Source organism: Trichosurus vulpecula, chromosome 8 (genome assembly GCF_011100635.1).
Source record: "Trichosurus vulpecula isolate mTriVul1 chromosome 8, mTriVul1.pri, whole genome shotgun sequence".
Classification (NCBI taxonomy): Eukaryota; Metazoa; Chordata; class Mammalia; order Diprotodontia; family Phalangeridae; genus Trichosurus; species Trichosurus vulpecula.
This window is the reverse complement of record NC_050580.1, coordinates 199,741,157-199,766,471: the sequence shown is the minus strand read 5'-3', so window position 1 is coordinate 199,766,471 and position 25,315 is coordinate 199,741,157. Positions and strand designations below refer to the sequence as shown.

Below are 25,315 nucleotides of genomic sequence, written 5' to 3'. Positions count from 1 at the left end.
AGTTTCCTCATCTGTAAAATGAGCTGGAGAGGGAAAAGGCATATGACTCCAGTATCTAAGAAAATCCCAAAATAGGATCACTGACTGAACAACAGGAAGGAAGGTAGAGACACTAAGAGGCAGTTGCAAAGGAGTAGAACATTCCGGGCATGGAGGACATTTGGCACTGCAAAGGAATGGAGGCAGAGATGAAGTGTCCTGTAAGAGAATGTGTAGGGTAACAAAGTATAAGAAACCAAGAAGGGACCAGGTTGCGAAGAGCTTTAAATGAGAAACAATTTTATATCTGATCCTGGAGGTAATAGGAAGCCATGGGAGATCTATGCATTAGAAAAATCATCTGGGCAGCTTGCTCTCTACCAAGGTTGGATTGGAGGATGGAGAAACTTATGGTAGGGAGACCCATTGCAGTGGTCTAAGTGAAAATAACAAGATGGCAATGGAATGGGTGAGAGTGGGTCAAAGGAGACATTCAGATTGTGAGCTTGAGACTTTATCTGAAAAGCCCCTGGAACCAGACAAGTTTCCGCAAAGGGAAGTAATGGGCTGGAGAAAGGGGGCAGTGATTAGATAAAGTCTAAGAGGTCTAGCCACTCTCCTGATTCTGGTGCAAGGGAGAGTTTGAGAGTAAAAGAATGATTTTCATTGGCTTATGGAACTCGTGGGTTAGGGGAACACCCTGTGCTATTGATAGTCTTGGTTCCCGGGAGCAGGCAGAGGTTAAGGGACTTGGCCCAGGTCACTGCCAGCCAGTTTGTGGCAGTACCAGGAAGTACTTGAACCCAGACTAGCCCTCTCCATGACCTCATGCTTTCTCAGCTAATATGGATAAGTGCATAAATACATACATCTCCACAGACACATTGTCACATAGACACATGGGATTAAGAGTGGCTGTGAAGGGACTATATTAGTCATCAGGTATTCGTTGACACTGTGCTAAGCGCTAGGGGAAAGGCAAATAAATATAAAAGTATCAGACAAGGTTTCTGCCCTCAAGAGGCATTTAACCTAATTGCCTCAAGCCTTTTCCACTTGGCATGGACCCTACCCTGGGACAGCTACTCAGTGTAACAGGTCCCTTCACTAGCCACAAATAGGAAGGGGGAGAGGGGGTGTGGCTTGGCTAGTGGGGAAAGGGAAGAATGTGAGTATAGAGGACTACCTTATAGTACTGGGGTATAACCATAAGGAAGGTTTTTTGAGGAGAGTGTTACTTTCCTGAACTCCTGTTCATTCCTGTTGCTAGGTAGGTGTGACTTGACTGTCCAGCTCTGTTCCATCTCTCCAACCCCTCCCCCATTGTCTCCTACACAGCAGAGTGGTGGAGGAAATCTGCTGCCAGGCTGCTGGCTAACAACACAATGACACCTCAGCCCTGGAGTTATGCCAGCCAGGAGCCAGAAACAGCTGGGATATTGCAGGCTTTGTGGTTGGGAAGGAGCTAGATGAACTTAGACAGCTCAGACTAGGGGCAGATTCTTTAAGGGATAACACCCCTCAACCTCACCAGCCCCCCAAACCTTGCTTTATAAAAACAACAGTAGGTTCCCACCCTATGTGCTGTAGCAGATAGGGCACCACACCAGTGAGGAAATTGTTGTTCAGTCATTTCAGACTCTTTGTGACTCTATATAGGGTGGTGGGTTTTTTTGGGTTTTTTGGTTTTTTTTCTTGGCAAAGATACTGAAGTGGTTTGCCATTTTCTTCTCCTGCTCATTTTACAGATGAGGAAACTGATGCAAACAGGGTTAAATGACTTGCCCAGGGTCATACAGCTAGTGTCTGAGGCCAGATTTGAGCTGAAGTCTTTCTGATTCCAGGCCCGGTGTTCTATCCACTGCCTTAACTGCCCTGAGTCTAGAAAACTTGGGGTCAAATCTGCCTCTGATACTAACCTTGAGGAAATCACATAACCTACTTAGGACTCAGTTTTCTCTTCTTTCAAACAAGGGGGATGGACTCAATGGCCCCTCCTGTTTTTTTCTGGTTCTAAATCTAAGATTCTGTAAAACGATGAACCTGTGCTCTCCCACCCCACCCACCTAGCTCCCTCTTTCCTGGGACTAAAGGACTTTGTACTAATTGCTTCACACAGCTACATTATCTCCCTCTAAAGCAGATCCCAGGGGCAGCTAGGTGGCCTGGTACACAGCCTGTAGTCAGGAAAACTCATCTTCTTGAGTTCAAATCTGGCCTCAGACACTAGTGGCGTGACCTTGGGCACTCTAGTATCTTTGCCAAGAAAACCCCAAAGGGGGTCACAGAGAGTGAGACATGACTGAACCATGTAGGGCTAGAGCTGAAATGGACCTTAGAGACAATTTGTCTACTCTAACCTCTCATCTTACAAATAAGGAAACCGAAGTACTTTCAAATTTGAACCCTTTCGGTCCTTTGGTTTCATCCCTTTAACTTAATGCCTTGATCGCTTTTCAAATGCAAATACTGTTGGCAGGAGAAATTTGGGAAAACTTATCAGTCTTTTATACCTTGTTCAGTCATTTCAGTTGTGTCTGACTCTTAGTGACTCCCTTTGGGGTTTTCTTGGCAAAGATACTAGCGTGGTTTGCCATTTCCTTCTCCAGCTCATTTTACAGATGAAGAAACTGAGGCAAACAAGATTAAGTGACTTGCCCAGGGTCACCCAGGTAGTAAGTGTCTGAGGTCAGACTTGCACTCAGGTCCTCCTGGCTCCAGGCCCAGTGCTCTATCCGCTGCACCACCTAGCTGCCCTGATCTGGATGGTGAGGGAACTCAAAACCCAAATGCTGTGACTTTCATTTGGAGAACCTGGAGGGACAGCCTGGCACAGTTGGATAGGGCATTGGACTTGGAGTCAGAAATATCGGAATTCAAATCCTGTTTCAGATATATGTTAGCTCTGTGATCCTAGGCAAGTCACTTCAATTCTGTTTGCCTCAGTTTCTTTAACTATAAAATGAAGATAATAAGAGTACCTGCTTCCCAGTGTGAGAATCAAATTAGATATTTGTAAAGCACTTAGCGCAGTGGCCAGGATTTAATAGTGCTTTCAGTAGGCACTTAATAAATGCACGTTTCCTTCTTTCCTTCCTTTGTGCCTCAGTTTTCTTCTCTGTAAAATGAGAGGATAGACTCAAAGGCCTCTAAGATCCCTTTCAGCTCTAGCTCTATAATCTTGTGTTTCTCCTAGAGAAACAAATGCTTGGGAATAAGGTGGGAGAGTACTTTGATTGTCTTCAACTATTTGAAGACATTAAAGGCATTAAACTAAACACTAGAGAAGGACACAGTGGATGGAGTGCCAGACTTGGAGTCAAGAAGATTGGATTTGGATTCCTTCTACAGACTTGTACTAAATGTGTGACCCTGGGCAAGTCATTTAACCTTTTCCAGCCTCAGTTTCCTCATTTGTTAAAGTTAGGATAATAATAGTACCTTACTCACAGGTTTTCTATGAGGATCAACAGAGATAGAGTGCGAAGCACTTTGCCAATCTTAAATCACTGTATACACTGTAGCTTTTATTATTATGCTGGGGGCAGGGAACAGACAAACTGTTGATGGGCAGAAATAGATGGAGGCAGATTACTGCCTGCCACTGTGAGAGGGAAGTGTGGGGAAAGTCCCACAGGTGGGACAGGTCAGGTATCAATTGTATGCCAGCTTGGGCAGCAAGCATTGCCTGCTCCTGCTGGCTCCTTCTCTGTGGGCGGGATCCTGTGGAGTGTCCCAACCCAGGGAGGGGGGCAGCAACTTCCAGAAGCAGGGTGTGGGAGCTGGGAACTGAACAGTGGAGTCATTGAGGTACCCGCCACTCTGTCACCTGTTCTGCCTGCAGGCACCAAGGTCTGGGGCTGAGGCTATAGAAACCCACGCTGCCACTCCGGGAGTGGTCGTGGCTTTGGGCAGCAGCCCAGGACTGGGTGCATGTAGGAGGAGAGTAGGGTGCCAGGACTGGGAGAATGACTGCCAGACCCAGGCCTTGGGAGGCCTATCAAGACCAGGCCCTAGGGACTATTTGTGTTTCCCCTTCATCTAGAACCCACAACAGGAGTAGAGTAAACAAGAGGTTGGCTGCGAGATGGATGGATAGGCTGTTGAAAGCACCATAATGTTTATTTTTAAAAATTAAATTAAAATTTTAATTAACAATAGTTTATTTTTTTCTCCTTCCTATCTTCTCCCTCCTACCCCATTTAAAAAGAAACAAAATAAAACCTCTGTAATAAATATGCATGGTTTAAGTAACCTACTTAACTCCTACCTTGTCGCTGTCTAATAACATAAGTCTCATTCTGTATCTATCACTTCTCTATCCGGGGATAGGTAGCATAGTTCACTATGTTGTTGTTCAGTGGTGTCTGACTATTCCTGACCCCATTCTGGGGTTTTCTTGGCAAAGATACTGGAGTATCTTGGTTTGCCATTTCCTTCTCCAGCTCATTTTACAGATGAGAAAACTAAGGCAAACGAGGTTAAATGACTTGCCCAAGGTCACAAAGCTAATAAGTGTCTGAGGTCATATTTGAACTCAAATCTTCCTGAGTCCAGGCCTTGTGCTCTGTCCACTGTGCCATCTGGCTGCCATAGATCATCATAGGTCTTCTGGAATTATGGCTAGTCAGTGCCTTGATCAGAGTTTTAAGTCTTCCAAAGTTGTTTGCTTTTACAATGTTGCTAATTGTGTAAACTATGCTCCTGGTTCTGCTCATTTCCCTCTGTATCAGTTCATACAAGTTTTCCCAGGTTTCTCTGAAACTGTCTCTTTCATCATTTCTTCTGTCACAGTACTGTTCCATATATATAGTATTCCATTCGTAAACCATCATTTGTTCAGCTATTCCCCAGCTGATGGGCATCCCTTTTTGATTTGCACTTCTTTGCTGCTACAATAAGAGCTGCTATAAATATTTTTGGATGTAATGGGCCCTTTTCCTCTCTTTGATCTCTTTGGGTCTAGTAGAGCTATTGCTGGGTCAGATAGTATGCATGGTTGAGTGACATTTGAGCTATGTTCCAAGTTACTTTACAGAATGGCTGCACACACCATAATGTTTAAGCAGATGTATCGGAAACTATCTAGAGGCAGCTAGATGACTTAGTAGATAGAGCCCTGGGCCCAGAGTCAGGAAGACCTGAGTTCATATCCGACCACAGACACTTACAAGCTGTGTGACCTTGGAGAAGTCACTTAACCTGTGTTTACCTAGGAGCCAGCAAAGTGGCTCAGTGGATAGAGCGCTGGACCTGGAGTCAAGAAGACCTGAGTTGAGACCCAGACTCAGACACTTCCTAGCTTTGTGATCCTAGTCAAGTCACTTAACCTCTGTTTGCCTTAATCCACTGGAGAAGGAAATGGCAAACCACTCAAGTATCTTTGCCAGGAAAACCCTATGGACACAATGGGCCACAGGGTCACAAAGGATTGGACAAGCCTGTTTGACTGAACAACAACAGTTGGTGTTTAGCACAGCGTCTGGTACGTAGCAAGAGTTATGTAAATGTTAGCTATCATGATGACAAGTTAAAAAGGAGAGGGTAGGAGAACCCCAGGGTGTCAGAGACAGAGATTTCTCTTGAAGAGAGCTTATACTTTAAGACATACATATGACACGGAATGTGAGGAATTCATTTCTCCTCTATTCAAATGAGATAACATATATAAAGCGCTTGGCAAACCTTAAAGCCCTATGTAAATACAAGCTATTACTATTACTCTGAGAGCTGGGGCCTCACTTAACCTATGCTAGGCTATCAGTGGGTTTGGGGGTAGAGCTGAATAGAACTGTGGAACAGTGGAAAGAATGCTGGATTTGGGAGTTAGAAGTCCTGGATTGAAACTGTCCCCCTCCAGAAGGGAGCCAGCACTTTGGAGAAGGCACCTCATTCCCCTGGGCCTCAGTTTCTTCATCTGTTAAATTAAAGGCTGTACAGGATAAAATTCTTTCCATTTCTAAGATCCTGATTTCTAGGATAAGACATTAGTCCTCCTATTGAATCTCTAAACACATCACAATTATTATCTCATTTGATCCTTACGACAATACTGGGAAGTAGATGCTATTTTCCCCTTTTTCAGATAAGGAAACTGAGGCAAAGAGAGGTTAAGCAATTTGTCTGCAGTCATACAGCTAGTAAGCATCTGAGACTGGATTTGAACTTGGGTCTTCCTGACCCTAGGCCTGAGGCTCCCTCCACTGTACCATATGGCTGCCTTTTAGTAGAGGAAGGCCAGCCTGGACTTCTGTAGCATCTTTCTTACAAACAAGCTTTAATGCCTCTATTTTCTTCCCAGTCCAACCAATCTCTCTTTCATGTACTTGCTGCTGCCAGACTTGTCTTCTTTCCGACCAATCACGTCACTTCTCTGCTCAAAAATTTGTCTCCCTATTGCTTACCAAGTAAAGTTCATACTCCTTGTCTGGCCTTTCACAATCTGGTACTACCCTCCCTTCACATTCTTATTTCATATTACATTCTTTTATATATTTTATGCTTCCACCAAGCCAGATTACTCTACTAAATGTATCTGGTGCTTCCCTACCTACCTCCCTATGCCTGGAATGTCCTCCTTTCTCTTTTTCGCATATTGGAATCTCAAAGTATCCTTTAAAGCTAGATTTAAATGTCATGAAGCTTTAAGCCGTAATGCTACTCATTCAGCCAGAAAAATTGGTAATGGACTTTCCCACAACCACCCAGACCTCACATAACTCTTGTATGTATCTGCATAATTATTTATGTTTATGTAATCTCTGCCTGATAGACTGTAAGCTCAATGAGGGCAAGGACTATTTTCTTTAAAAAAATGTATATATAGATGACATATATACATACATATATACATATGGATATGTTTATATGTTTGTGTATATGTATATGTGTGTGCATCTGTATCTCTAAGGTTTAGCACTTAGCTATTCACGGTAGGCACTTAATAAAAGGGGAATCCGAGTTAAATTGGAATCCTGAGTCATTTGTTTGGTAAATGTTTATTGAGCACCTGCTATGTGCAAAGCACCATACTGGAGATAAGCATTTCAATGGCCCTAGTAATTTTTTTAAAAAATATTTTTGTTTTGTTAAATGTTTACCAATTACATGGGGAAAAACAATTTTTAACATTCATTTTTTAAAAGTGCCAAATTTTCTCCTTCCCTCCTGCCACTCTTCCACCTCTTGAGAAGGCAAGCAATGTGATATCGATTATACATGGGAAGTCATGCAAAACTTTTCCATATTGGCCATGTCGCAGAAGAAAACACACCAAAAAAGCAAGAAAAATAAAGATTTTGTTTTGTTCTGTTTTGTTTTAAGTATACCTCATTCTATGCTCAGAGCTCATCAATTCTCTCTCTCTGGAGGTGGGTAGATGGTGTTTTTCATCATGGCTCCTTCAGAATTGTCTTGGATCATTGTCTTGTTCAGAATAGCTAAGTGTTTCACAGCTGATCATCGATACAACGTTGCTGCTACTGTGTACAATGTTCTTCTGCTATTGCTCTCAATGGGTGGCCCTTATCTTACTGACAATAGGAACGATTTCCTGGATAGGTAGGTGGCTTCTCTGGAGAAGAAAGAAGAGGATGTATGACTCAGTCTGAACTTCTAGGGGAAATTTGCCTTTACTCTCAGTTTCGTAAGCAAAGAGCAGCTCAGTGCAGACAGAGATGAGAACAGGGATAAAGAAATTGAAGGGCCTAAAACTGGTATGGATGGAACAAGGTGGGTCCACGAGTTCATAGCTTTATAGTTGGAAGGGACCTTGGAGGTTATGTCATCCAGCCACTTTACTGTAGAGGAGGAACCTTAGGCCTAGAGAGGTAAGTGATTTGCCAAAGGTTCATATAGGTACTACATAGCAAAGTCAGGATGTACACCCAGCTTATTTGATTCTTAAATCCAGTTCTCTTTGAGAAAATGAAACCAAGAGTTACGGTTACTGAACAACCCTGTCTTATGGCACAAAATGCCTCAATGCTGAGGGATCTCCTTCTCCATCTCTTGCCAGGTAAGGGCTCACTGAGAGTGATCAAGAAGGAGAGACACCCAAATCCCAGCTCCTAGGCTCAGGTGGAGTTTGAGTCACACCCAAAGCCTCTAATCCAGCTGGATCATACAGCCCTGATCTGACCAAGACACCGAACCAATATGCTGGCCTTGGGCCTCAGTTCCCAGTGAAAAGTGAATGACACTGCTCACATTCCCTCAGGCCCCTTGAAGCCACTTCCTGTCATGCTTTGTTCCCCTCCCTTCCCACTCCCCTCTTTCCTGTGTTGCTTGTTGGTATTGGCAGCCACTGGGTGGGATAGGCACTTTTGTTTCTACCTCCCACTGGTCCCCTGGGAGCAGGGTTGGGTGCGACTGCTCCTTCTGCTTCTCCAGCCCTATGCCCTGCTCTCAGAAAGGCTCCTTTGTACTCCAGACTGCACCCAACTGCCCGCCTCTCCCTGGGGCTCCTGGGAAGAGAACATTGGAGTACCTCCCAGGATGGGTGATGGGGCCAGCAGGTATGAGAAGTTAAGGAAGAAGAGGCATAGTAGGTCATTTTTGTAGGGGACAGAGAAGGATGATGCGGGCAAAGGAATCTCCACTTGTTGTTCATTCATTTCAGATTCTTTGTGATCCCATTTGAGGCGTTCTTGGCAAAGATACCGTAATGGTTTGCTATTTCTTCTCCAGCTCATTTTACAGATGAGGAAACTGAGGCAAACAGGATTAGGTGACTTGCCCTGGGGCACACAGCTAGTAAGTGCCTGAGACTGGCTTTGAATTCAGGAAGATGAGTCTTCCTGACTGCAGGCCTAGAACTCTATCCATTTTGCCACTTAGCTGCCCTTGGAACCTCCAGAGAACAGAGTGGAGGGGAGGGAGGAGTGAGTGTAACAGATATCAGCAAAGCTCAACTCTTCTTTTATTTATTATAACAAACCCCTAATCCTTCCTTTCACTTATCTGGGACCAATGCCCCCCTCTGTCAGAGCCATGTCCCTTAGTTCATTTACTTAGCAAATATTTGTTGAACACTCAAAAGAGCCCTGGAACAACTTCCTACCAATATGCCCCAAAGTCTGTACCCCAAACCCTGAACTAGAGGGTTTCTTCTTGCCTTCTCTGTTAATGCCACTGGGCAGCTAGATGTGCAGCAGGTAGTGTGCCAGGCCTGGAATCTGGAAGACCTGAGTTCAAATCCAGCCTCAGACACTTACTAGCTGCCACTTAACCCTGTTTGTCTCAGTTTCCTCATCTGTAAAATGAGATGGAGAAGGAAATGGCAAGTTACTCCAGTATCTTTGCTAAGAAAACCCCAAAAGGAGTCACGAAAAGTCAGACACAACCGAAATGACTAAACAACAACTGACTGAAAACAACTAAACAGTAACAACCAGTGCCAGTAGGCTAGATGCCATCGCCCTTTTCCCCTACTCGAAATGCTGACAAACACTGTCAGTGCCTTTTTTTCCCTGGTTCCTCAGTTAATTTTTATTTTTTTCAAATTCAGCCAAGGTCGAAAAACTGTATTATGGAATTAAGGGACCAGTAACCTACAACAAGAGAAGGTTCGGCGCTTAAGTTGGTAAAGTTAACGTAAAAGTAGATATATTAGTTCTGTTTAATACTGTCAGCTTCTATCCAAGTTCTTTGACCAAACTCCTATTTTATCTTTTCTTCTATCTTTCCCAATTTGATCATTGAAGAGATGCTCGAGCCAGTGACATCCACCTCATTTATGAGAAAGATCAGTGGACTCCAGGGTAGCTGGAATCAGCTTGAGCTGGCTCCTGAGCTGATTGTTAAATTTTCAGTGTGAGCATTTATATTTTGGAAATTGGCAAATGCTAAAATCAGTTCTTTATTTATTGATTTGTTGATTATCTGGATTTAACAAAGTCATGGAGAAAATGTTAATAATACAGATTAGACTTAAAAGTGTATCTTACATACATTCCTTTTTTCTTCAATGAGCCTGTTGTTAAACATTTATCAGCACACTCTGGAGCTCTCATAAAGTGAAAGAAATTGTTACACATTCAATATTTTTTTTAAAAAAATGTTTATTGAACACTTATTATATACAAGGTACTGTGTTAGGTGATGGGAATACAAAGGCAAACTGGAAAACAGTCCTTGCTCTCAGAAAGGTTACAGTCTGCTTACATTCCTACACCCATTTCAGGTTATATCTACCAGCACATTACCTGATTTTCTCAGGAGCTGCTTTTTAACCTTCTTTGTGTCATGGACCCCTCTGGCAGTCTGCTGAAGCCTATGAATCCTGTCTCAGAATATTGTTTTTAAACAAAATACTTGGGATTTCAAAGGAAAATGATTATATTGAAAAGCATCTATCAAAATATTTTTTTAGAACAAATTCATGGGTCCTAGGTTAAGAATCTCTGCTTCATTTTTCTCTTTTATTTATTAAAATTTGTTTAAATTATTAAGCATTTGTTCCTCCTTTTTACCTCACCCCTGAAAAAGAAAAAGAAAAACACAATCCTTGTAAAACAAATACATATGTACTATTTTCCCTTTTCTTTATGTTTTTGTTTTTTTTTATCTCCTGCTTTCACAACATGATTAATATGGAAATATGTTTTACATGATTCACATAAATAATCTATATCAAACTGCTTACCATCTTAGGAAGGGAGGGAATGAAAGAGGGAGGGAGAAAATTTACAACTCAGATTTTTCAAAAAATGAATGTTAAAAGTTGTCTTTACATGTAATTGGGGGAAAAACTATTTAAAAAACCCCAAATATGTATAATCAAGCAGAACAAATGTTGGCCATGTCCCAAAATGTGTATCTCATTTTGCATATTAGTCAGTCACCTCTCTGTCAGGGGATGGGTAGTCTTCTTCATCAAAGGTCTTATGATTGATAATTGCATTGATTGGAATTCATAAATCTTTCAAAATTGCTTATTTTTTACATTTTATATTATAATACATTTTTAACATAATATCAATTTAAGAGAGGGTATCCCAAAGTCTTAGTGCAGTTTTAAGCTATTAAATTTCTTGCTTTAGGGGGAAAAAAACTGAATGTCTCTCAGCCTCAATTTTCTCGTCTATAAAATGGGGAAAATAATATTTATCCTACCCACCTGACAGGTTTTCATGAGGAAAACAAGCCATCAGGCACTATGTGAATGTGAGAGAAGATAATGATATGAATTATTTCTTCCCTCAAAGTTCTATTCCAGTGCCGTATCATGTCATGAGGGTGACCTTGGACTCTCCAAGGCCTGCCAGTAAAACACAAGCACCTACCAAGGTAGAAAGGCTTTAAAAACAGGCTCAGTGACAAACTGTCATCCAATAATACAGCTCAGGGAGGCTCCTCAGCAGAAGGCTGGAGACCAAGTGGTGAATTTATTTGGCTGTAGCAACTCTTGTAACAGTTTGCTAAGTAAAGCATGGTGGGGAGGGCTGGGGAGGGTTTGCTGGTTTACAATCTGTGCTGCTGGAGAGAGATGTCACACCTCAGAAACCCAGGTACATGAGAAGTACTGAGACAAAGAAAAGCCATTTCTTCCTAAGGGTCTAAGATGCTGGTGGACTCTAGGTCAAGCATCAGATTTGTGGGCAGTTTAGGGGAGTCAATTTCTAGGTTATACCCTCCATTGTTAAAGCAGCAGAGGGCAGGCAGAGCTTTGCCACTGGGAACAGGAGTGGAAGAAAGGGCAAGGAATCTCCCCTGTGGTTTGTGTCGGGCCCTGCCATCAATGAGCCTTGGGACAACAGCCCCTTTGAACGAGTGGCTACTAGTAGTCCTATCTCTGCCTACACCTCCACGGAGATTGATAGCCATTTCCTGGCCAGTTAGTTATAACCTAGCTCTTGGCCGTGATAGAGTAGGGGAACCATAGACAGGAACGATGACAGGAAAGACACATGGCTTAGTCTACAACCTGGCATTTATTATTCATCCACTGCCCACGGGCCAAGGGCTTAATGAATGAATGAAAAGCATTTATTAAGTGTTTATTTGATAAATGCCAGTTGCTATGCTAAGCACTGGGGACATAAACAGAAAAAGAATGCGGCCCCTGTTCTCGAGGAGCTCATACTTTTAATTGGGAAAGACAAGGCGTGTAGGAGCTTCAGGGCAGCTAGGAAGGCCTAGAAGTCCCAAGGGCTCAGCTACAGAGCAGATGGCAAAGCCCAGAGTCTTAGGATGCAATTGGAGTGGCCCCACCACTGTTTGGGAAGGCGGGGGAGGAGTGGGAGCTTAATGGCACTGTGGCCTTCATTTTTTTTTTTTTTTTTACCGTGGCCTTCATTTAATCTAGGTACAGAGACTACCTGTACTTCTGAGCTTAGGGTAGGAGCTGGAGCAACTTTTGGGGCTGAACGGACCAGTGTCCTGGGAATCTGGAGACTTGTGGGGAGAAGGAAGAAGGGGAAAAGGAAGTCAGGATCATAGGTTTAGAACTGAAAGGTCCCACAGAGGTCCTCAAGTCCCCCTTCTCGTTTTACAGATGAAAGAAACTGAAGGCCAGAAAATTCTAGGGGTCTGCCCAAAGTCAGCAAGGATTCAAACCCAGGTTCTCTTGACTCAGTGCCCCCAGGCTCTTTTTACTGTACCACAATGTCTTTTAGATGCTTAGGTGGTTGTCTAAAGCTGGAAGCTCTATTTTTTTTTTTTTTTGGTGTCGTAGACCCCTTTTTGGCAATCTGGTGAAGCCTATACGGACCCCTTCTCAGAATCATGTTTTATAATACATAGAATACATGAGAAACCAATGATATATATAAGTCTGCATGTGCCCTGTCTAGGCTACTTTTATAAATGTTTGTTCTACTTCTCCCCTCCACCTTCTCCCTGTAGCTGGCCATCCTAGAGGACTATGCTGACCCTTTCGATGCTCAAGAAACAGGTGAGGGCACAGTGGTGCCAGCAGGGCCACCAGAGAAGATACCAGAGAATGATGGCTACATGGAGCCCTACGAGGCTCAGAAGATGATGGCTGGTGAGCATCAGGAGAAGGAGGGCCCCAGATGGTGGAGATGAAGGACAAGTTAGGCAATAGATTTAAGGGAGACTAGGCTTTCCTACTTCCTAGCACGTTATGAGTGTGTACAGGTTCATTTGTCTCCTTTATCCCAGCCTTGTACAGTAACAGAGTCATGGCCTCCAGAACTAGACAGGGCTTTAAAAGTTTATATTGCCCCATGTCCTCGTTTTTATAGATGAGAAAATGCTAAGTGATCTGCACAGTGCTAATATAGTATATTAGCATATAGTAGGTGCATAATAAATGTCTATTGGTTGATTTGCCCAGTTGCACAGCTGCCCAATTTTGTGGCAGTGCCTAATTTTGAACTCAGGTGCTATGACTATTAGGGATGCAAAAGAAATGTAGGACATGACTCTTGGCACTAATCCTTGAAAGGCAAACGGGATTTATACCATCAGAGATAATGCTAGAGTGGATATAATCGATTGCTACGTGCATAATACTGATAAGAAACATTGGTCTGGCCTTTGGGGATATTCATAGCTGCTAGGAGTACAGGCAGATGTAGACAAGACAATGAAAAAGGTATGGAAGAGGCCATTAGAGAGGTGGAAAATCTATAGAAGTCTAGTCTGGAGGACGGAAAAGCCAGTGTGGCATAGTGCATAGAGGGAGCTGACTTCAAAGCCAGGAAGACCTGGGTTCAAATCCTGTCTATGACACAGACCAGCTATATGACCCTGGTCTAAGCCACTTAATTGCTCTGGGCACTTTAGTCTAAGACTACAAGGTGCCAACCTGCACTAGGAAGAGGCTTTTCCTCAGCTGGGAGTTTTCTATATCAGTGAAATAACAAGTCCAGTTTCTTGTCTCCCATCATAAGGACAAAACTTCATGAAAAGGGCGTGATCAGCAGTGCCAAATGCAGGCAAAAAGGAATTATTTGGTTGTGAGTGGCAATGGTTCTATCTTGTACCCCAGGAAAGTGGGGATGGAAATGGAGCTTTCAGCTTCATGTCCTCATACTGGACAATCCTGGGTCCTATGACTGCCCCATCCAATCAGCCAACTCTTTCTTCTCTGGGCTTTCCTTCTTTGAATCTGCCGGAGCCCATATGTGGGGAATATGTAGCTCTGGTGTTCGACCCTAGGGCCAATTCCATTTGTTCCCTGAGGGAGGATTTGATCACTAATTTGGAATGGCAGCATTAGGCCTGGAGTTAGGATAGACGAGAGTTCAAATCCAGGCTCAGATACTTACTAGCAGTGTAACCTTGCGCAAGCAACTTAACATCTGCCTCTGCTTCCTCCTCTGTAAAATGCGGGTAATAGTAGCACCCCAACCCCCAAGGCTGCGAGGCTCAAATGAGATAAGGATTGCACAGGGCCTGGACATCCTAAGTGCTGCATAAATGTTCTTATATTGATTTAGACTGGCTGCCGGAGGTGAGACTCCAAGCTAGGGAGGGCTTGACATTTCCTTTCCTTTCCTCTCTCTGTCTCCACCCTGGCAGAGATACGAGGCTCCAAGGAAGCCACCGCCAAGCCCCTACCCTTGTATGATACACCCTATGAACCAGCGGAGGAAGGGCTCACCCCCGAAGGGGAGGGGGCTGGTCGGCCCCGGGAGTCCCGCCTACCTGAGGATGATGAGAGACCCCCGGAGGAGTATGACCAGCCCTGGGAGTGGAAAAAGGAGAGAATTTCCAAGGCCTTCGCGGGTAAGTGTCTGGACAAGAAAAGGGTGGGCTGGGGAAGGGGAGGGGTTGGGCTGTATGGGGGGGACGAGGATGACACTGAGGATATCCTCTCAGGTGTCTTGTGGGTGCCCTCCTAGAAAGCTAACCTCTGGAACCTCGACTACTACCTGCCCCCAAAGTGTGGAGATGCACAGAGCAGGACACCCCAGTATAGGGCATCTGCTTAATTTGAGAGGTGGGGAGATGAGATGCTTAGGGAGGCAGAGCCAGCTTCCTGCACCCCCGCACCTCTGTTCGAGAGACTGGCTGTTGGGAAGCTCTGAGTGTCAGGGGTTACTTTCTTAGCATTTTCTTCTAGCCTTTCTACTCTCAAACTGTTATGTCAAAAGCACCCCTTACTCTCTCCTGCACATCAGGGGCCTTGAGCCAGGGTCAGGTAGTATGGGAATGGAGGGACTCCGGAAGCCAAAGGGGCTGGCCTCTGGGGTGAATGAAAGGGAATATGACTGACAGAAATGTTTACTGAATACAGAGTGTGTGTTATAGTGAGATGGAAAGGTATGTGTGAGTAGGGGGCAGGGAAGATAAGTGGGTGTTAGGAGAGGTATGTTAGAATTATTTATTCCAGAGTTTTTCTGCAGAACCCCAAGCTTGCTCATCTGGTGGGAGGAAGATGATTGAGGGGAAAGATGGTAGTTAAGAGAACCAGAATATGGAAGCTGAAGATTCCTGGATCCCAGATGTACCCTAACTTCTGAGTGACCCTGGAATCTGTCTTAGGGAGAAATAGTGGGGGAAGGGGAGAGGGAAGAGGTCCTGAGAAGGAAAAGGAGTAAGGGGTACACTCTAATTTCTGAACTTAAGAAGAAAACACAAAGCTCTTTAAATTCTGTTAGCTTTCTGCCACTCACCCTGCCTTCTTCCTCTCAGCCCCTCCCCAGGCCCAAAGGGAATGGGCCCAGCCCCCTTCTTTCTCCTCTACTCTCCCAGGGTTGAGCCCTTAGCTAGACTGGGAAACCACAGGTTTCTAATTTGCTTCCTAGGAGCCCAAGTGTGTGTGCAGCTGAGGATGGGCCAGTTTATCTCCTGAAGTCTCCTTGGAGAATCAATACTGTTTGTATTGCTTAATGGGAAAATCTATGCTCGTCATTAGGAAACCTCGTTAGCAACCCCGTGGCCGCCAGTGGCATCACTCCTCTAATTGGCAATGCTCTGGATCTAGGGGGAAGTTAAATTTTAATAATGTGTTTCTCCCCAAGTCTAGGTATTATTGACAAACTGAAACTGGGACACCCAACCCCATTCTTTGGAACTAAGTATGGGGGGAGGGAAAGCAGGGGTTATGAAGAGAGGGAGATGGGTTATAAAAGCCTCTTTTGGAGGACTCCCCTTATTCTCTTGTCCTTCGATTATTTTTTTCCTAATCGTTAATCAGTGCCTAGATTAGACAGCTCTTTCCCCAAACCTGAATACCTCTACCCTCTCCTACTGGTGGGCCCTTCAGAGCCCCAAAGGCTTGCAAGCAGTAGGGTAGGGAAGAGAGAGGAAAACCTAGGCTGGCAAAAAGGCCCCACATCTTGCCTCTTCCCTGAACCTCCAGCCTAACAGGCCAGACCAGTCCTGGAAGTACGTCTCAGAGACTTCCAAGGGGCTTATACTAATGCTACTCCCCAGTTAGTCAGCCTCCTATTCTGTCAATGAGGCCATTCTGAGAATCCCCCTGTCTTTGTGCCCACACCCTCTGGCTCTTTCCCACTCAGCCCTCTGCAACAATCTTCCTTCAGACTCTCCTGTACTCTGGGTTTCTGTGTCTCAACCTCTATTTCTCTCTGTCTCTCTCTATCTGCCTCTGTCTTTCTACTTCTGCCTCTGGCTCCAGTTGACATTAAGGTCATCAAAGACCTACCTTGGCCACCACCTGTGGGACAGCTGGACAGCAGCCCTTCCCTCCCTGATGGGGATGGGGACATCTCTGCTCCGGTCTCACCCCTCCTCCCTGAGCCCAGCCTGGAAGACAGCAGTGGTGGGTTGTGAGACTGGGGGAATGCGGGGAAGGGTGGGCCCTACTGTAGGCTCTGTCTCTGGGTGACAGTATCCTCTTGTTTCTCAGGGTTCTGAGGCTCCTTCCTTCAGAAGTGCATATGGAATGGGGGAAGGGAGGAGGGAAGAACAGAACAGAAGGGAACTGTGTGTTGAAAAGAGGTATAGAGGGTAAATAGGGAATTCCCCCTTCTTCCATGCAGCTAGGAATTTATTGGTTGAAAGGAGGGATCCAAAATTCTCCCTTCTTGGGTGGATAGGCAGGTTTCCGTTATGGCCCAGGGCCAGCCAGCAAGGCCTTGTAGTGCTTTGAGGAGGCCCGAGGCACAGGCCCTTACCCCTATTCCAAAATGTATCCAGCTCCTCTCCCAACTCATTTATTTGGGTTACACATTGTCTTCTTATAAATCTTCCTTTAAAATCTATACATTTCTGGGGAGCAGGAGGGACCAATACTTTGAGACCCTAATTTAATGTGTGAATGAATTTATCCAGTTATTTATCGTGAATGAGGAATACAATGTAGGAGTTCTTAGCCTGGGCCCTATGAACTTGCTTTTTAAATATTTTGATAACTATTATAGTTATTATGATTATATTATAACATGATTTCCCTTTAGTAATCCTATGTATTTTATTTTATGCATTTTAAATCATTATTCTGTGAAGGGGTCTAAGTTTCACCTTCCTGCCAAACGGGGTCCCTGAAACAGAAAAGGTTCCGAACTCTTCCTCTAGACTGAGGATAGCGATGTTGGCATTTGCTGAGAAGAGACTAAAGAAGGCAGAAGGGGGAGGTGGGGAACACTCCAAGCTCGAGGTGGCCTCCTGCACAATATTGCCATATTCACGGCTTGAATAGGACCACATCTCGTAAGAGTCTTCTGGGTGTATTTCTGAGTGCTGAAGTACAAGCCAGTGGGGCTCAGGCTACACAGCATACATACATATGTGTGTGTAGCCAGCATCTAAACTGGCTAACCTCAGCTGGCAGGCTTGCCCTGATCTGGGACAAGAGAGAACAGACAAGACAGCCCAGGCAGCCGAATGTGCAAATGGGAGAGGGGGAGGAAGGAGGGGCCGAGGAGACCAGAGAAAGTGATTTCAGTCCTTCAGGCAGGCAAACAGAGGCTCTGGGCAGGATTAGCCTGTCAGGATGGCACTGAAGGGAATCTAGTAATTGTTCTAAGATCGATAAGTCATTTCTGGAGAGTGGCTTGGCAGCGTGATGTGGGGAACGGTAATGAACTCTGAGAAGGGGAGAGAAACAATATTATCGGCACTGAAGCCACCCTTAGGGGGATGGAATAGAGAAGGCTGCCTGGACACCCTAGAGGGAAAAGCTTAAGTGGTTTCTTGTATTCCTTTTCTCTTCCTCCTCTCTTCCTGCCCCCTCCCACTTCCTTCTTCCACCTAACATTGTAATTGGGGGCCCTGCATGGAATAATATCAAATGCCATCAAATTCTGGAGGGGGAGGCGGGGGGAGAAGCTTACTTTTTCTGTGTCACATATATAGAAACTGAGGCAAGGAGCAGGGAAGCAATTCTCTTAGGGTCTTTCAAGCAACGGGTGGTGCAGCTAGGAGAGACCGTAGGGCCTTCTGACCTGCATGAGGTTCCTTGCATGTCCTTTGGTGTCCCTATACTGCCTGTGGGAAGTCTAAGGGATAGGAGATACTGCCCACATCCATCCAAACCTGGATATAGCCAGCTTTTGTAATATGCATTGTTTCTTCTCCACAGCCCAATTTGAAGGATCCGAGAACTGCTTGTCACCCAGCAGGGAAGAGAAGGGTCGGCCCCTTCCTCGACTTCCTGGAGGGACTTCTAAGGCGTTGAAGCCCCTGAGCATTGAGCCCAGCAGCCCCCTAGGGGAGTGGACAGACCCAGCCCTGCCTCTGGAAAACCAGGTGTGAGTGTCTGTGTCCCTTCGGGGCTCCCTCCCACCATCACCCCCACCTCTTGCTGAGACTCTTGGACTTGGCTGCTTACCCCCCAACCCCAACCCTGCAATGGGAGGCCTCCCCATGGTCCCTGAGAACAAGCCTAGGCCTGCAAGGCACGGCCTGGGAGGGGGCATCCTGAGTGAGCACTCCCTACGTGGCTGTAGCCAGAGGGAGACAAGCAGAGATGCCCTCCCTCCTTCTCCCCCCTCAGTTGGTACCATGGGGCCATCAGCCGAACGGATGCCGAGAACCTGCTGAGGCTGTGCAAGGAAGCCAGCTATTTGGTGCGAAACAGTGAGACGAGCAAGAATGACTTCTCCCTCTCCCTCAAGTGAGTGTAGGTGGGTGGGAGGGCTAACTGAGTGAGTAGTAGGGTGATGGGAGGGGAGGGGGACCTAGCGGGTTCAAGGAGAGAGCAGTTCTGACATTCATTCAAATTGGGAGCAGGAAAGGCCTCTTAATTTTCTACCTCTATACCCAGGCCAAGCTTTGGGTGTACCCTTCCCCCTTATAATTTCACAAGATAAAGCACAAAGGCAGTGTCCATGTGACTAAAGAAAGGGCCCTCATTCACCCAGAAAAAAAGGGGTATGGCTGGGTGACATAATAGCTTGAACTTAATCTCTAGCAGATAAGGCCTAGAAGAGGTCCAAGGTGAGCAGCAGACAACACCTGGCCCAGGATGGCTCACTTAACCAGCACTATCCATTGTCTTCCCTCACCCCCTCCCCAACACCGACCGCTCCCAGTAATAGTCCAGACATATCCCACACGCGCCCCCCCCCCGCCCCCCTCCCTGCCCCCACTGTAAGGAAATACAAGATATGAAAACTGCTGTCTACCAAATACATAAATGACTGCTTGCCTTAGAAAGGTAAGATCATACAGGTAGAGTCATCACTGGGTCACAGGTTTAGCACTGAAAGGGAAGGTCTTTCAGTCTAACCTCTACCTCATACAGATGAGGAAACTGTGACCCAGAGAGATGTGGCTTCTGGTCTGAACACACTGCCACTTAGTCAGCAAGGCCCTGGCACATTAGAGCCCAGACTCCCAATCCAGTGTCATTTCAGTGACCAAGAGTGCAATTAACGAAATTATGATTTGTAGACTGTATTCCATAAAATGGGAACCTGAACTCGGGGAGATGTGGGGAGGGGAGAGGGAAACACTTTGACCCTCTGAAAGCGTTGCTCTATTGATGTTGGGGTCCCGGCAAGCAGGGAGGGGGAGGGGTATTTCTGGGAGTCAGACTCCCAGGGCAGGAGTGGGCTGCCTGCTGTTGGTAATGGTGGGGTTGCTGATCTGACCCTTATAGCATCTGTCCAACAGAGCCTCATTTGCATATAAATGGACTTCTTTGAAATATAATTATGGTTTCCCATCTCTCTGGTAATTAAACAGCTTCCTCCCAAAGCCTAGGCTACCTTGGCAGGGTTCCTTGGGGCGGAAGGTGGCCTGGGTAGGGCTAGGTCATTTGTGTGGTAATATTTCCTTGAGGTTTTCTCCCTGGGGTTCCTTCCACTTTCCCTTTTATTTGCTTTTAGCCTCTGGGAGGGAGATATACAGTAGAGAGAGGAGAAAGTGAGACCCAAGGGAGATCCTGGGTCATCACTGCATCAGTAGGCGAGCCTATATTCCTGACTCTGTCCAGTGCACCAGCCACCAGGCAGCTCTTTCTGTCAGTCCAGATGTTGAAGGAAGTGCAGATTAGGGGCACCTCCATGGAATTAACTCTGTCCCTGGGATAGGGGCGATTCTATCTTGTAAGACCATTGACCTGGTCAGGGTGTTTGGGCAGGCAGCTGGGTAGGGCAGTAGACACAGTAGACACTGGGCTTGGAAACAAGAAGACTCATCTTCATGAGTTCAAATCTGGCTTCAGACACTGTATAGCCATGGGCAAGTCACTTAACCCTGTTTGCCTCAGTTTCCTCATCTCTAAAATGAGCCAGGGAAGGAAATGGCAAGCCACTCCAGTATCTTTGCCAAGTAAACCCCAAATAATCTTGGCTGAACAACAGGGTGTTTTTGGTCCTAGGAACAGAGTAGTGTTTAGTTATTCCTTTCCCACCCTTTCATATACCTTGTCCTTCTGCCTCTTACCAGTCTCTTTCCTAGTTCCTTACTGTCTTCTGGGCCAATCCCCTTTGGAGCCTGGGTCCAAGTCATTATCTTCCTCAAACCAGCAGCTGGATGACCCACCTCCACCCAGCCCAGAAGGCTCACAGGCAGCTAGGGCAGACCGAGTACTTGTCTTGCTGCTCGCAAAAGCCTCTGGGCATGGTGGAAGAGGTAGGATTGGGGAGAAGGGTGAGCTATCCACTAAGGCTTGCAGGGGATTAATTTTTTTCCTTCCTCCATCTTATTCTTTCTCCCTTCTTCCTAGTTTCTCTCTCTTTCCTTTCTCCTCTCAGAAGTCTTTCTTAGTTAGGGGCCTAAAGAGAAGCCATTTCACACTCTGACCTACATACAGGGGAGGGAATATGGAGAAGAGGGAGGAAGGTTGCATTCTTCGGGCCTTGGACCTCACCAAGGAGGGATGATTAGGTCAAGACACTAATAGGCCCTTGGTCCCATGGGGCCTTCAGGGGGAGGATCTTGAAGGAGTTAGTAAACCAAAGAGATTCAAGGGGGAAGAACTGCTATGGGGTATGTGGGGATATACAAGGTTATACTTTCTCTCTTCCAATCTCTAAATCCATTGAATCCTACCCAGGGTAGTCTAGTGTGCATGTGCATGGCGGTGGGTGGAGTGCATTATATCTTCTCCCCTCCCCATCATGCTAACATCCCCAGAATATTACGAAACACCTGAAATAAGGCTGTTATGTGCCCTTGCCATTGGGTTTTAGGCTTGGTGCCTAACACTGGTGCAGGCCAAGTTCAAGTGGAAGTTGAAAACAAATTTCAGGATGGTGTCTTAGATTTTTGCATCCTTGCTCTTCCTGGTGACTCAGTTGGTTGTCCAGGCCTGCACTCCTCTCTTCCTTGTTAAGGGCATTTGAATTGAGTCTTTCCATTCCTATAAGGGCTCTTTGGGTAGATTAGGGACCAGGGCCCAACCATTCCCTTTACTTGTTTCCCAGACTAGGGCCAGGATTCTGGGGAGGCAATGGAGTATGTCTTCTACCAAGGGAGAAGAGCTGCAGCCTTGAGAACAGATGACATCATCCCAGACTGATGAGGGGAGGGAAGAGGAGAGGGGGAGGTAGACAGAGGCCCAAGGGAGGTTCTCTGCCCGGCCTGGCCAGATAGTGGGAGGGTGTGGGGAGGAGCTATCTGAGGCCGCAGACAGGCCTGAGCAGCTTTGGAGGAGGGAGAGTTAGTATGCTCCAGAGGTGGTGGGGAGAGGAATAGCAGGACTATGAAGCTAGGGAAAGGAGGGGGAGGGTGCAGTGCAGCAACTCCCCCAAAGCTCAGGCCTTTCAGTGAGAGCTCGCTATTTCTGACTTATTCCTACATATTAGGGTTTAGTTGTTTCATCTGATTGCAGCCCCAAGGAGTGTGCCAGCTCCTAGGAGACACAAATGAACAGCTTTAGAAACCCGGTTTTGATTTGACTCCCCAAAGCATTCTTCCAGCTAGACACCTCCCTCCACCCCCCAGCTAAAGAACCATGATTTTATTTCACCTTTTCTCCTTGAAGAGCTATGATAAGCACGGGTCAGGGCAGGGAAGATTCTAATTCTCTGGTGGCCATGCTGGGGGACCCAGGGTCTTTCTGGCATTCAGTCACACCCTCTAAGGTCTGCACACACCCTGGGTACTCACACATTCCTGTCCCACCCAACACTTTCAGGTAGTGCTCATGGCTGGGACTTATTTCTACCTGCTCCTACTCTGCTCACTCCTTTCCCCCATCTTTCTCCACCACCTGTGTAATACAGCAGCTCTCTCCTTGACCAGAACCAGCCTCTTTTCCTTCTCAGCTTCCCCCCTTCTTCACAGCCTCCTGAGACTGGGGGATCCCCCTACTCTGTTAGTCATGGGGCAGGAGGAAGGCCGGGCATCCTACACTGGAGTTTACCAAGCTCTCCTCCCTTCTTCCCAGGAGCAGCCAGGGCTTCATGCACATGAAACTGTCTCGGACCAAGGAGCACAAGTACGTGCTGGGCCAGAACAGCCCGCCCTTTAGCAGCGTCCCAGAGATCGTCCACCACTACGCCAGTCGGAAGTTGCCCATCAAAGGGGCCGAGCACATGTCGCTGCTCTACCCGGTGGCCATCCGGACTCTGTAGGGCCAGAGGATCAGCAGCCATCACAGACCCAGGGCTGAAAAGTAGCCCCCACCTCGGATTCTCTTTCAGTCCCTCTGGCCGCGCTCCAACCAGCTGTTGAACTATAGCTTCTTCCTGGGAGAGAAGTATTGGCCAGAACCTAGGGACTCCTAGGAAGCCCCCTCTTTTCCCTTTATCCCCCTCCCATTCCATTTTCCCCCAGAGGCTGAGACGAAAGCTTCTTTAATTTATTCTAAAAGGGAAAGTCAATCGGGTTTTTCGGGTAGGGGAGAAGCCCCTGAGAGAAGAGAAGATGCCTTGGGGCAATGAGTAGTTGGGAGTAGGACATCCCTGGAAACGCCTCCGCCTCCTGCTGCTAGGATAGTTTTGGCCTGAAAGACATTCAGGGGTGACTGGGCCTCCGTGGCACCCTCATAAAGTTTCAGGAGGTCCAGGATGCACAACTACACAACCTTTTCTAAGACTGGAACCCGAATGGTGAAGAGGGCCTCAGCCCTCAGCCCTGGTGCTAGCAGAAGCTCCCAGGCGTTTGGGGGTCTGTTGGGGGAATGGGCATGGGGCAGGCCTTCAGACCAATAAGTGGCCATCTCATTCTGCCTCAACTCAACCTCCCCACAACACTCATCTCCATCCCCAAGCTAAAGAGGTCCCTTGCCAGGTCTCTGAGGCGAAGGGGTGGGGGGAGAAAGAAGCAGAAACTGGGGAGATGCTGTTTGGTAATGCCCGCCCTTGGGGACAGGGGAAATGGGGAAGATTTGAGAGGGGACCGAGGGAGCCAGTTCTGTGGGTCGTCCTCCCTGGCTGAGCGCCGGCATTATTAACCACTGCCCGCAACGCGCGTCCGCTCCCCGTCCCCCGCCCCCCCCGCCCCAGGTGGGGACTTTGCGGGGAGAGGAGATACTGTGGCTCTAGGGTTGGGAGGGGATCCGCAGCAGCGAAGCGCTAACAGATTCTGTTGATAAATCATTTTCGGAGCCGACACTGAACGGCTGTGAAAAGCACTTTCCTGAAGCATCAAGTTCTTTTTCTTTGACTAGATGTCAAAACATTCCCCTCTCGCCGCCCCCACCCCGGATTGCACCGGGGTCGGAGAGACGTCTGGCGGCGGCGTGTCGCTGCCCCCCTCCCCCTTCCCTCCCCGCGCCTCCAATACTGCGCGTAAGAGCAAGACTCCCCTAGGAGCGCGTTCAATTTCCTGCCAAGAATCATTTGTTAGGGAGGAGGGGGAGCTGGGGAGAGAGACAAAGAGCCGGAGACACACGCAGGGAGAGGGAGGGAGGGTGGGTAGGCAGGAGGGGAGAGGAAGGAGACCTTGACACGCGAAAAGCCGAGCACCAGGGGGAGGGGGGAAATCCGGACGGGGGGAAATCCGGACGGGGGGGTGGGGCGGGGGTCGCTAGGACTGGACAGGGCGGAGAGGTTGGGCTGGGGTGCTTTCCTTTCGCATTTATGTCTTGACCACCCCGAGAAGACCGGCCGTATCACTGCGGTCACAGGGAAAACAGGGCGGAGGGCAGAAGCCAGCGCCCAGATCGTCGGGCAAAGCCTGGGACGCTGCTCTCAGCCTTGCCAACGGCCATAGCCGCGGGCGCTGAGCCTTCCAGCCCTGCCCGGGAAAAGGGGGCGGGGGGTGTGTGGAGGGGCGGGAAATGCTGCAGTGAGTGCCCCCTGCTGGCGGCTGCCTCTAACTGCGAGTGCGGGAGAGTTCGGGGAGCCCTCGGGGTCTGGCAGCTGTTGGCCGGGGATCGGAGACAGGTTCAGCCTCTTTTTTCCTTCGACTCAGAGCTTTAGAGCTAGAAAAGACCTCAGAGATTTTATCTAGTAGAAGGGTTCTTGGGGTCGGTGGGTGGAATTTATTGAAAAGTTCTTATTTTCATAACCACCAGCTACCTGAAATGTGTAATTTCTTTAAATTATTTCAAAAAGACTGAGGAGTCCATAAGGCTTAACCAGACTGCCAAAGGGGTTCACGACACAAAAAGGTTAAGGACCTCTGATCTAAGCCAATACTTTCATTTTAGATGGGGAGTGGGGGGAGGGATGGAAGTGCGGAGTGTCAAGCAGTTATTAGCCGGATATTATTGGTCAGACCGATCTCTCTGAGCCCTCAACCTGGACTGAAGAAGGAAGCGAGATAATGGGCAGTAACTACAAAGTTGGTTGAGAATGTTATGCTTCCAGGTCACTGCTGGACCTCATCAAAGTACTACTTGCAACAACCAAGAGACAGTGCAGATCACTCCAAGGGCCAATGACCAAATAGCCAAAGATGCTCTCAGGTGGTTCTTACAGGAAATCAGACGTACACTACACCAGGCTATCTTCCAATCCTGAAAAACCCTGGAAAATTCTCCATGACTACCCTGAGCTAGGCTGAGCCTGGTCTTCCTAACCAGAGTATCTCTGTGATAGTTTAAGGGTTTCCTTGTGTA

General features: G+C 46.9%; 1 protein-coding gene across 2 annotated transcripts in view; it reads left to right on the top strand.

Annotated features, from left to right (window-relative positions):
* Positions 1-23,895, top strand: part of SHF (Src homology 2 domain containing F) — a 28,259-nt gene extending 4,364 nt beyond the window's left edge. The window contains exons 2-7 of one of the 2 annotated variants that reach the window (XM_036734253.1): positions 12,826-12,967; positions 14,470-14,676; positions 16,535-16,678; positions 18,440-18,608; positions 18,854-18,973; positions 22,697-23,895. In XM_036734253.1, coding sequence (XP_036590148.1) covers positions 12,826-12,967; positions 14,470-14,676; positions 16,535-16,678; positions 18,440-18,608; positions 18,854-18,973; positions 22,697-22,883 — 969 coding nt within the window. In that variant the 3' untranslated portion in view covers positions 22,884-23,895. The remainder of the gene's footprint in view (positions 1-12,825; positions 12,968-14,469; positions 14,677-16,534; positions 16,679-18,439; positions 18,609-18,853; positions 18,974-22,696) is intronic. The other variant, XM_036734254.1, reaches the window with a different exon arrangement.
* Positions 23,896-25,315: the final 1,420 nt, after the last annotated feature.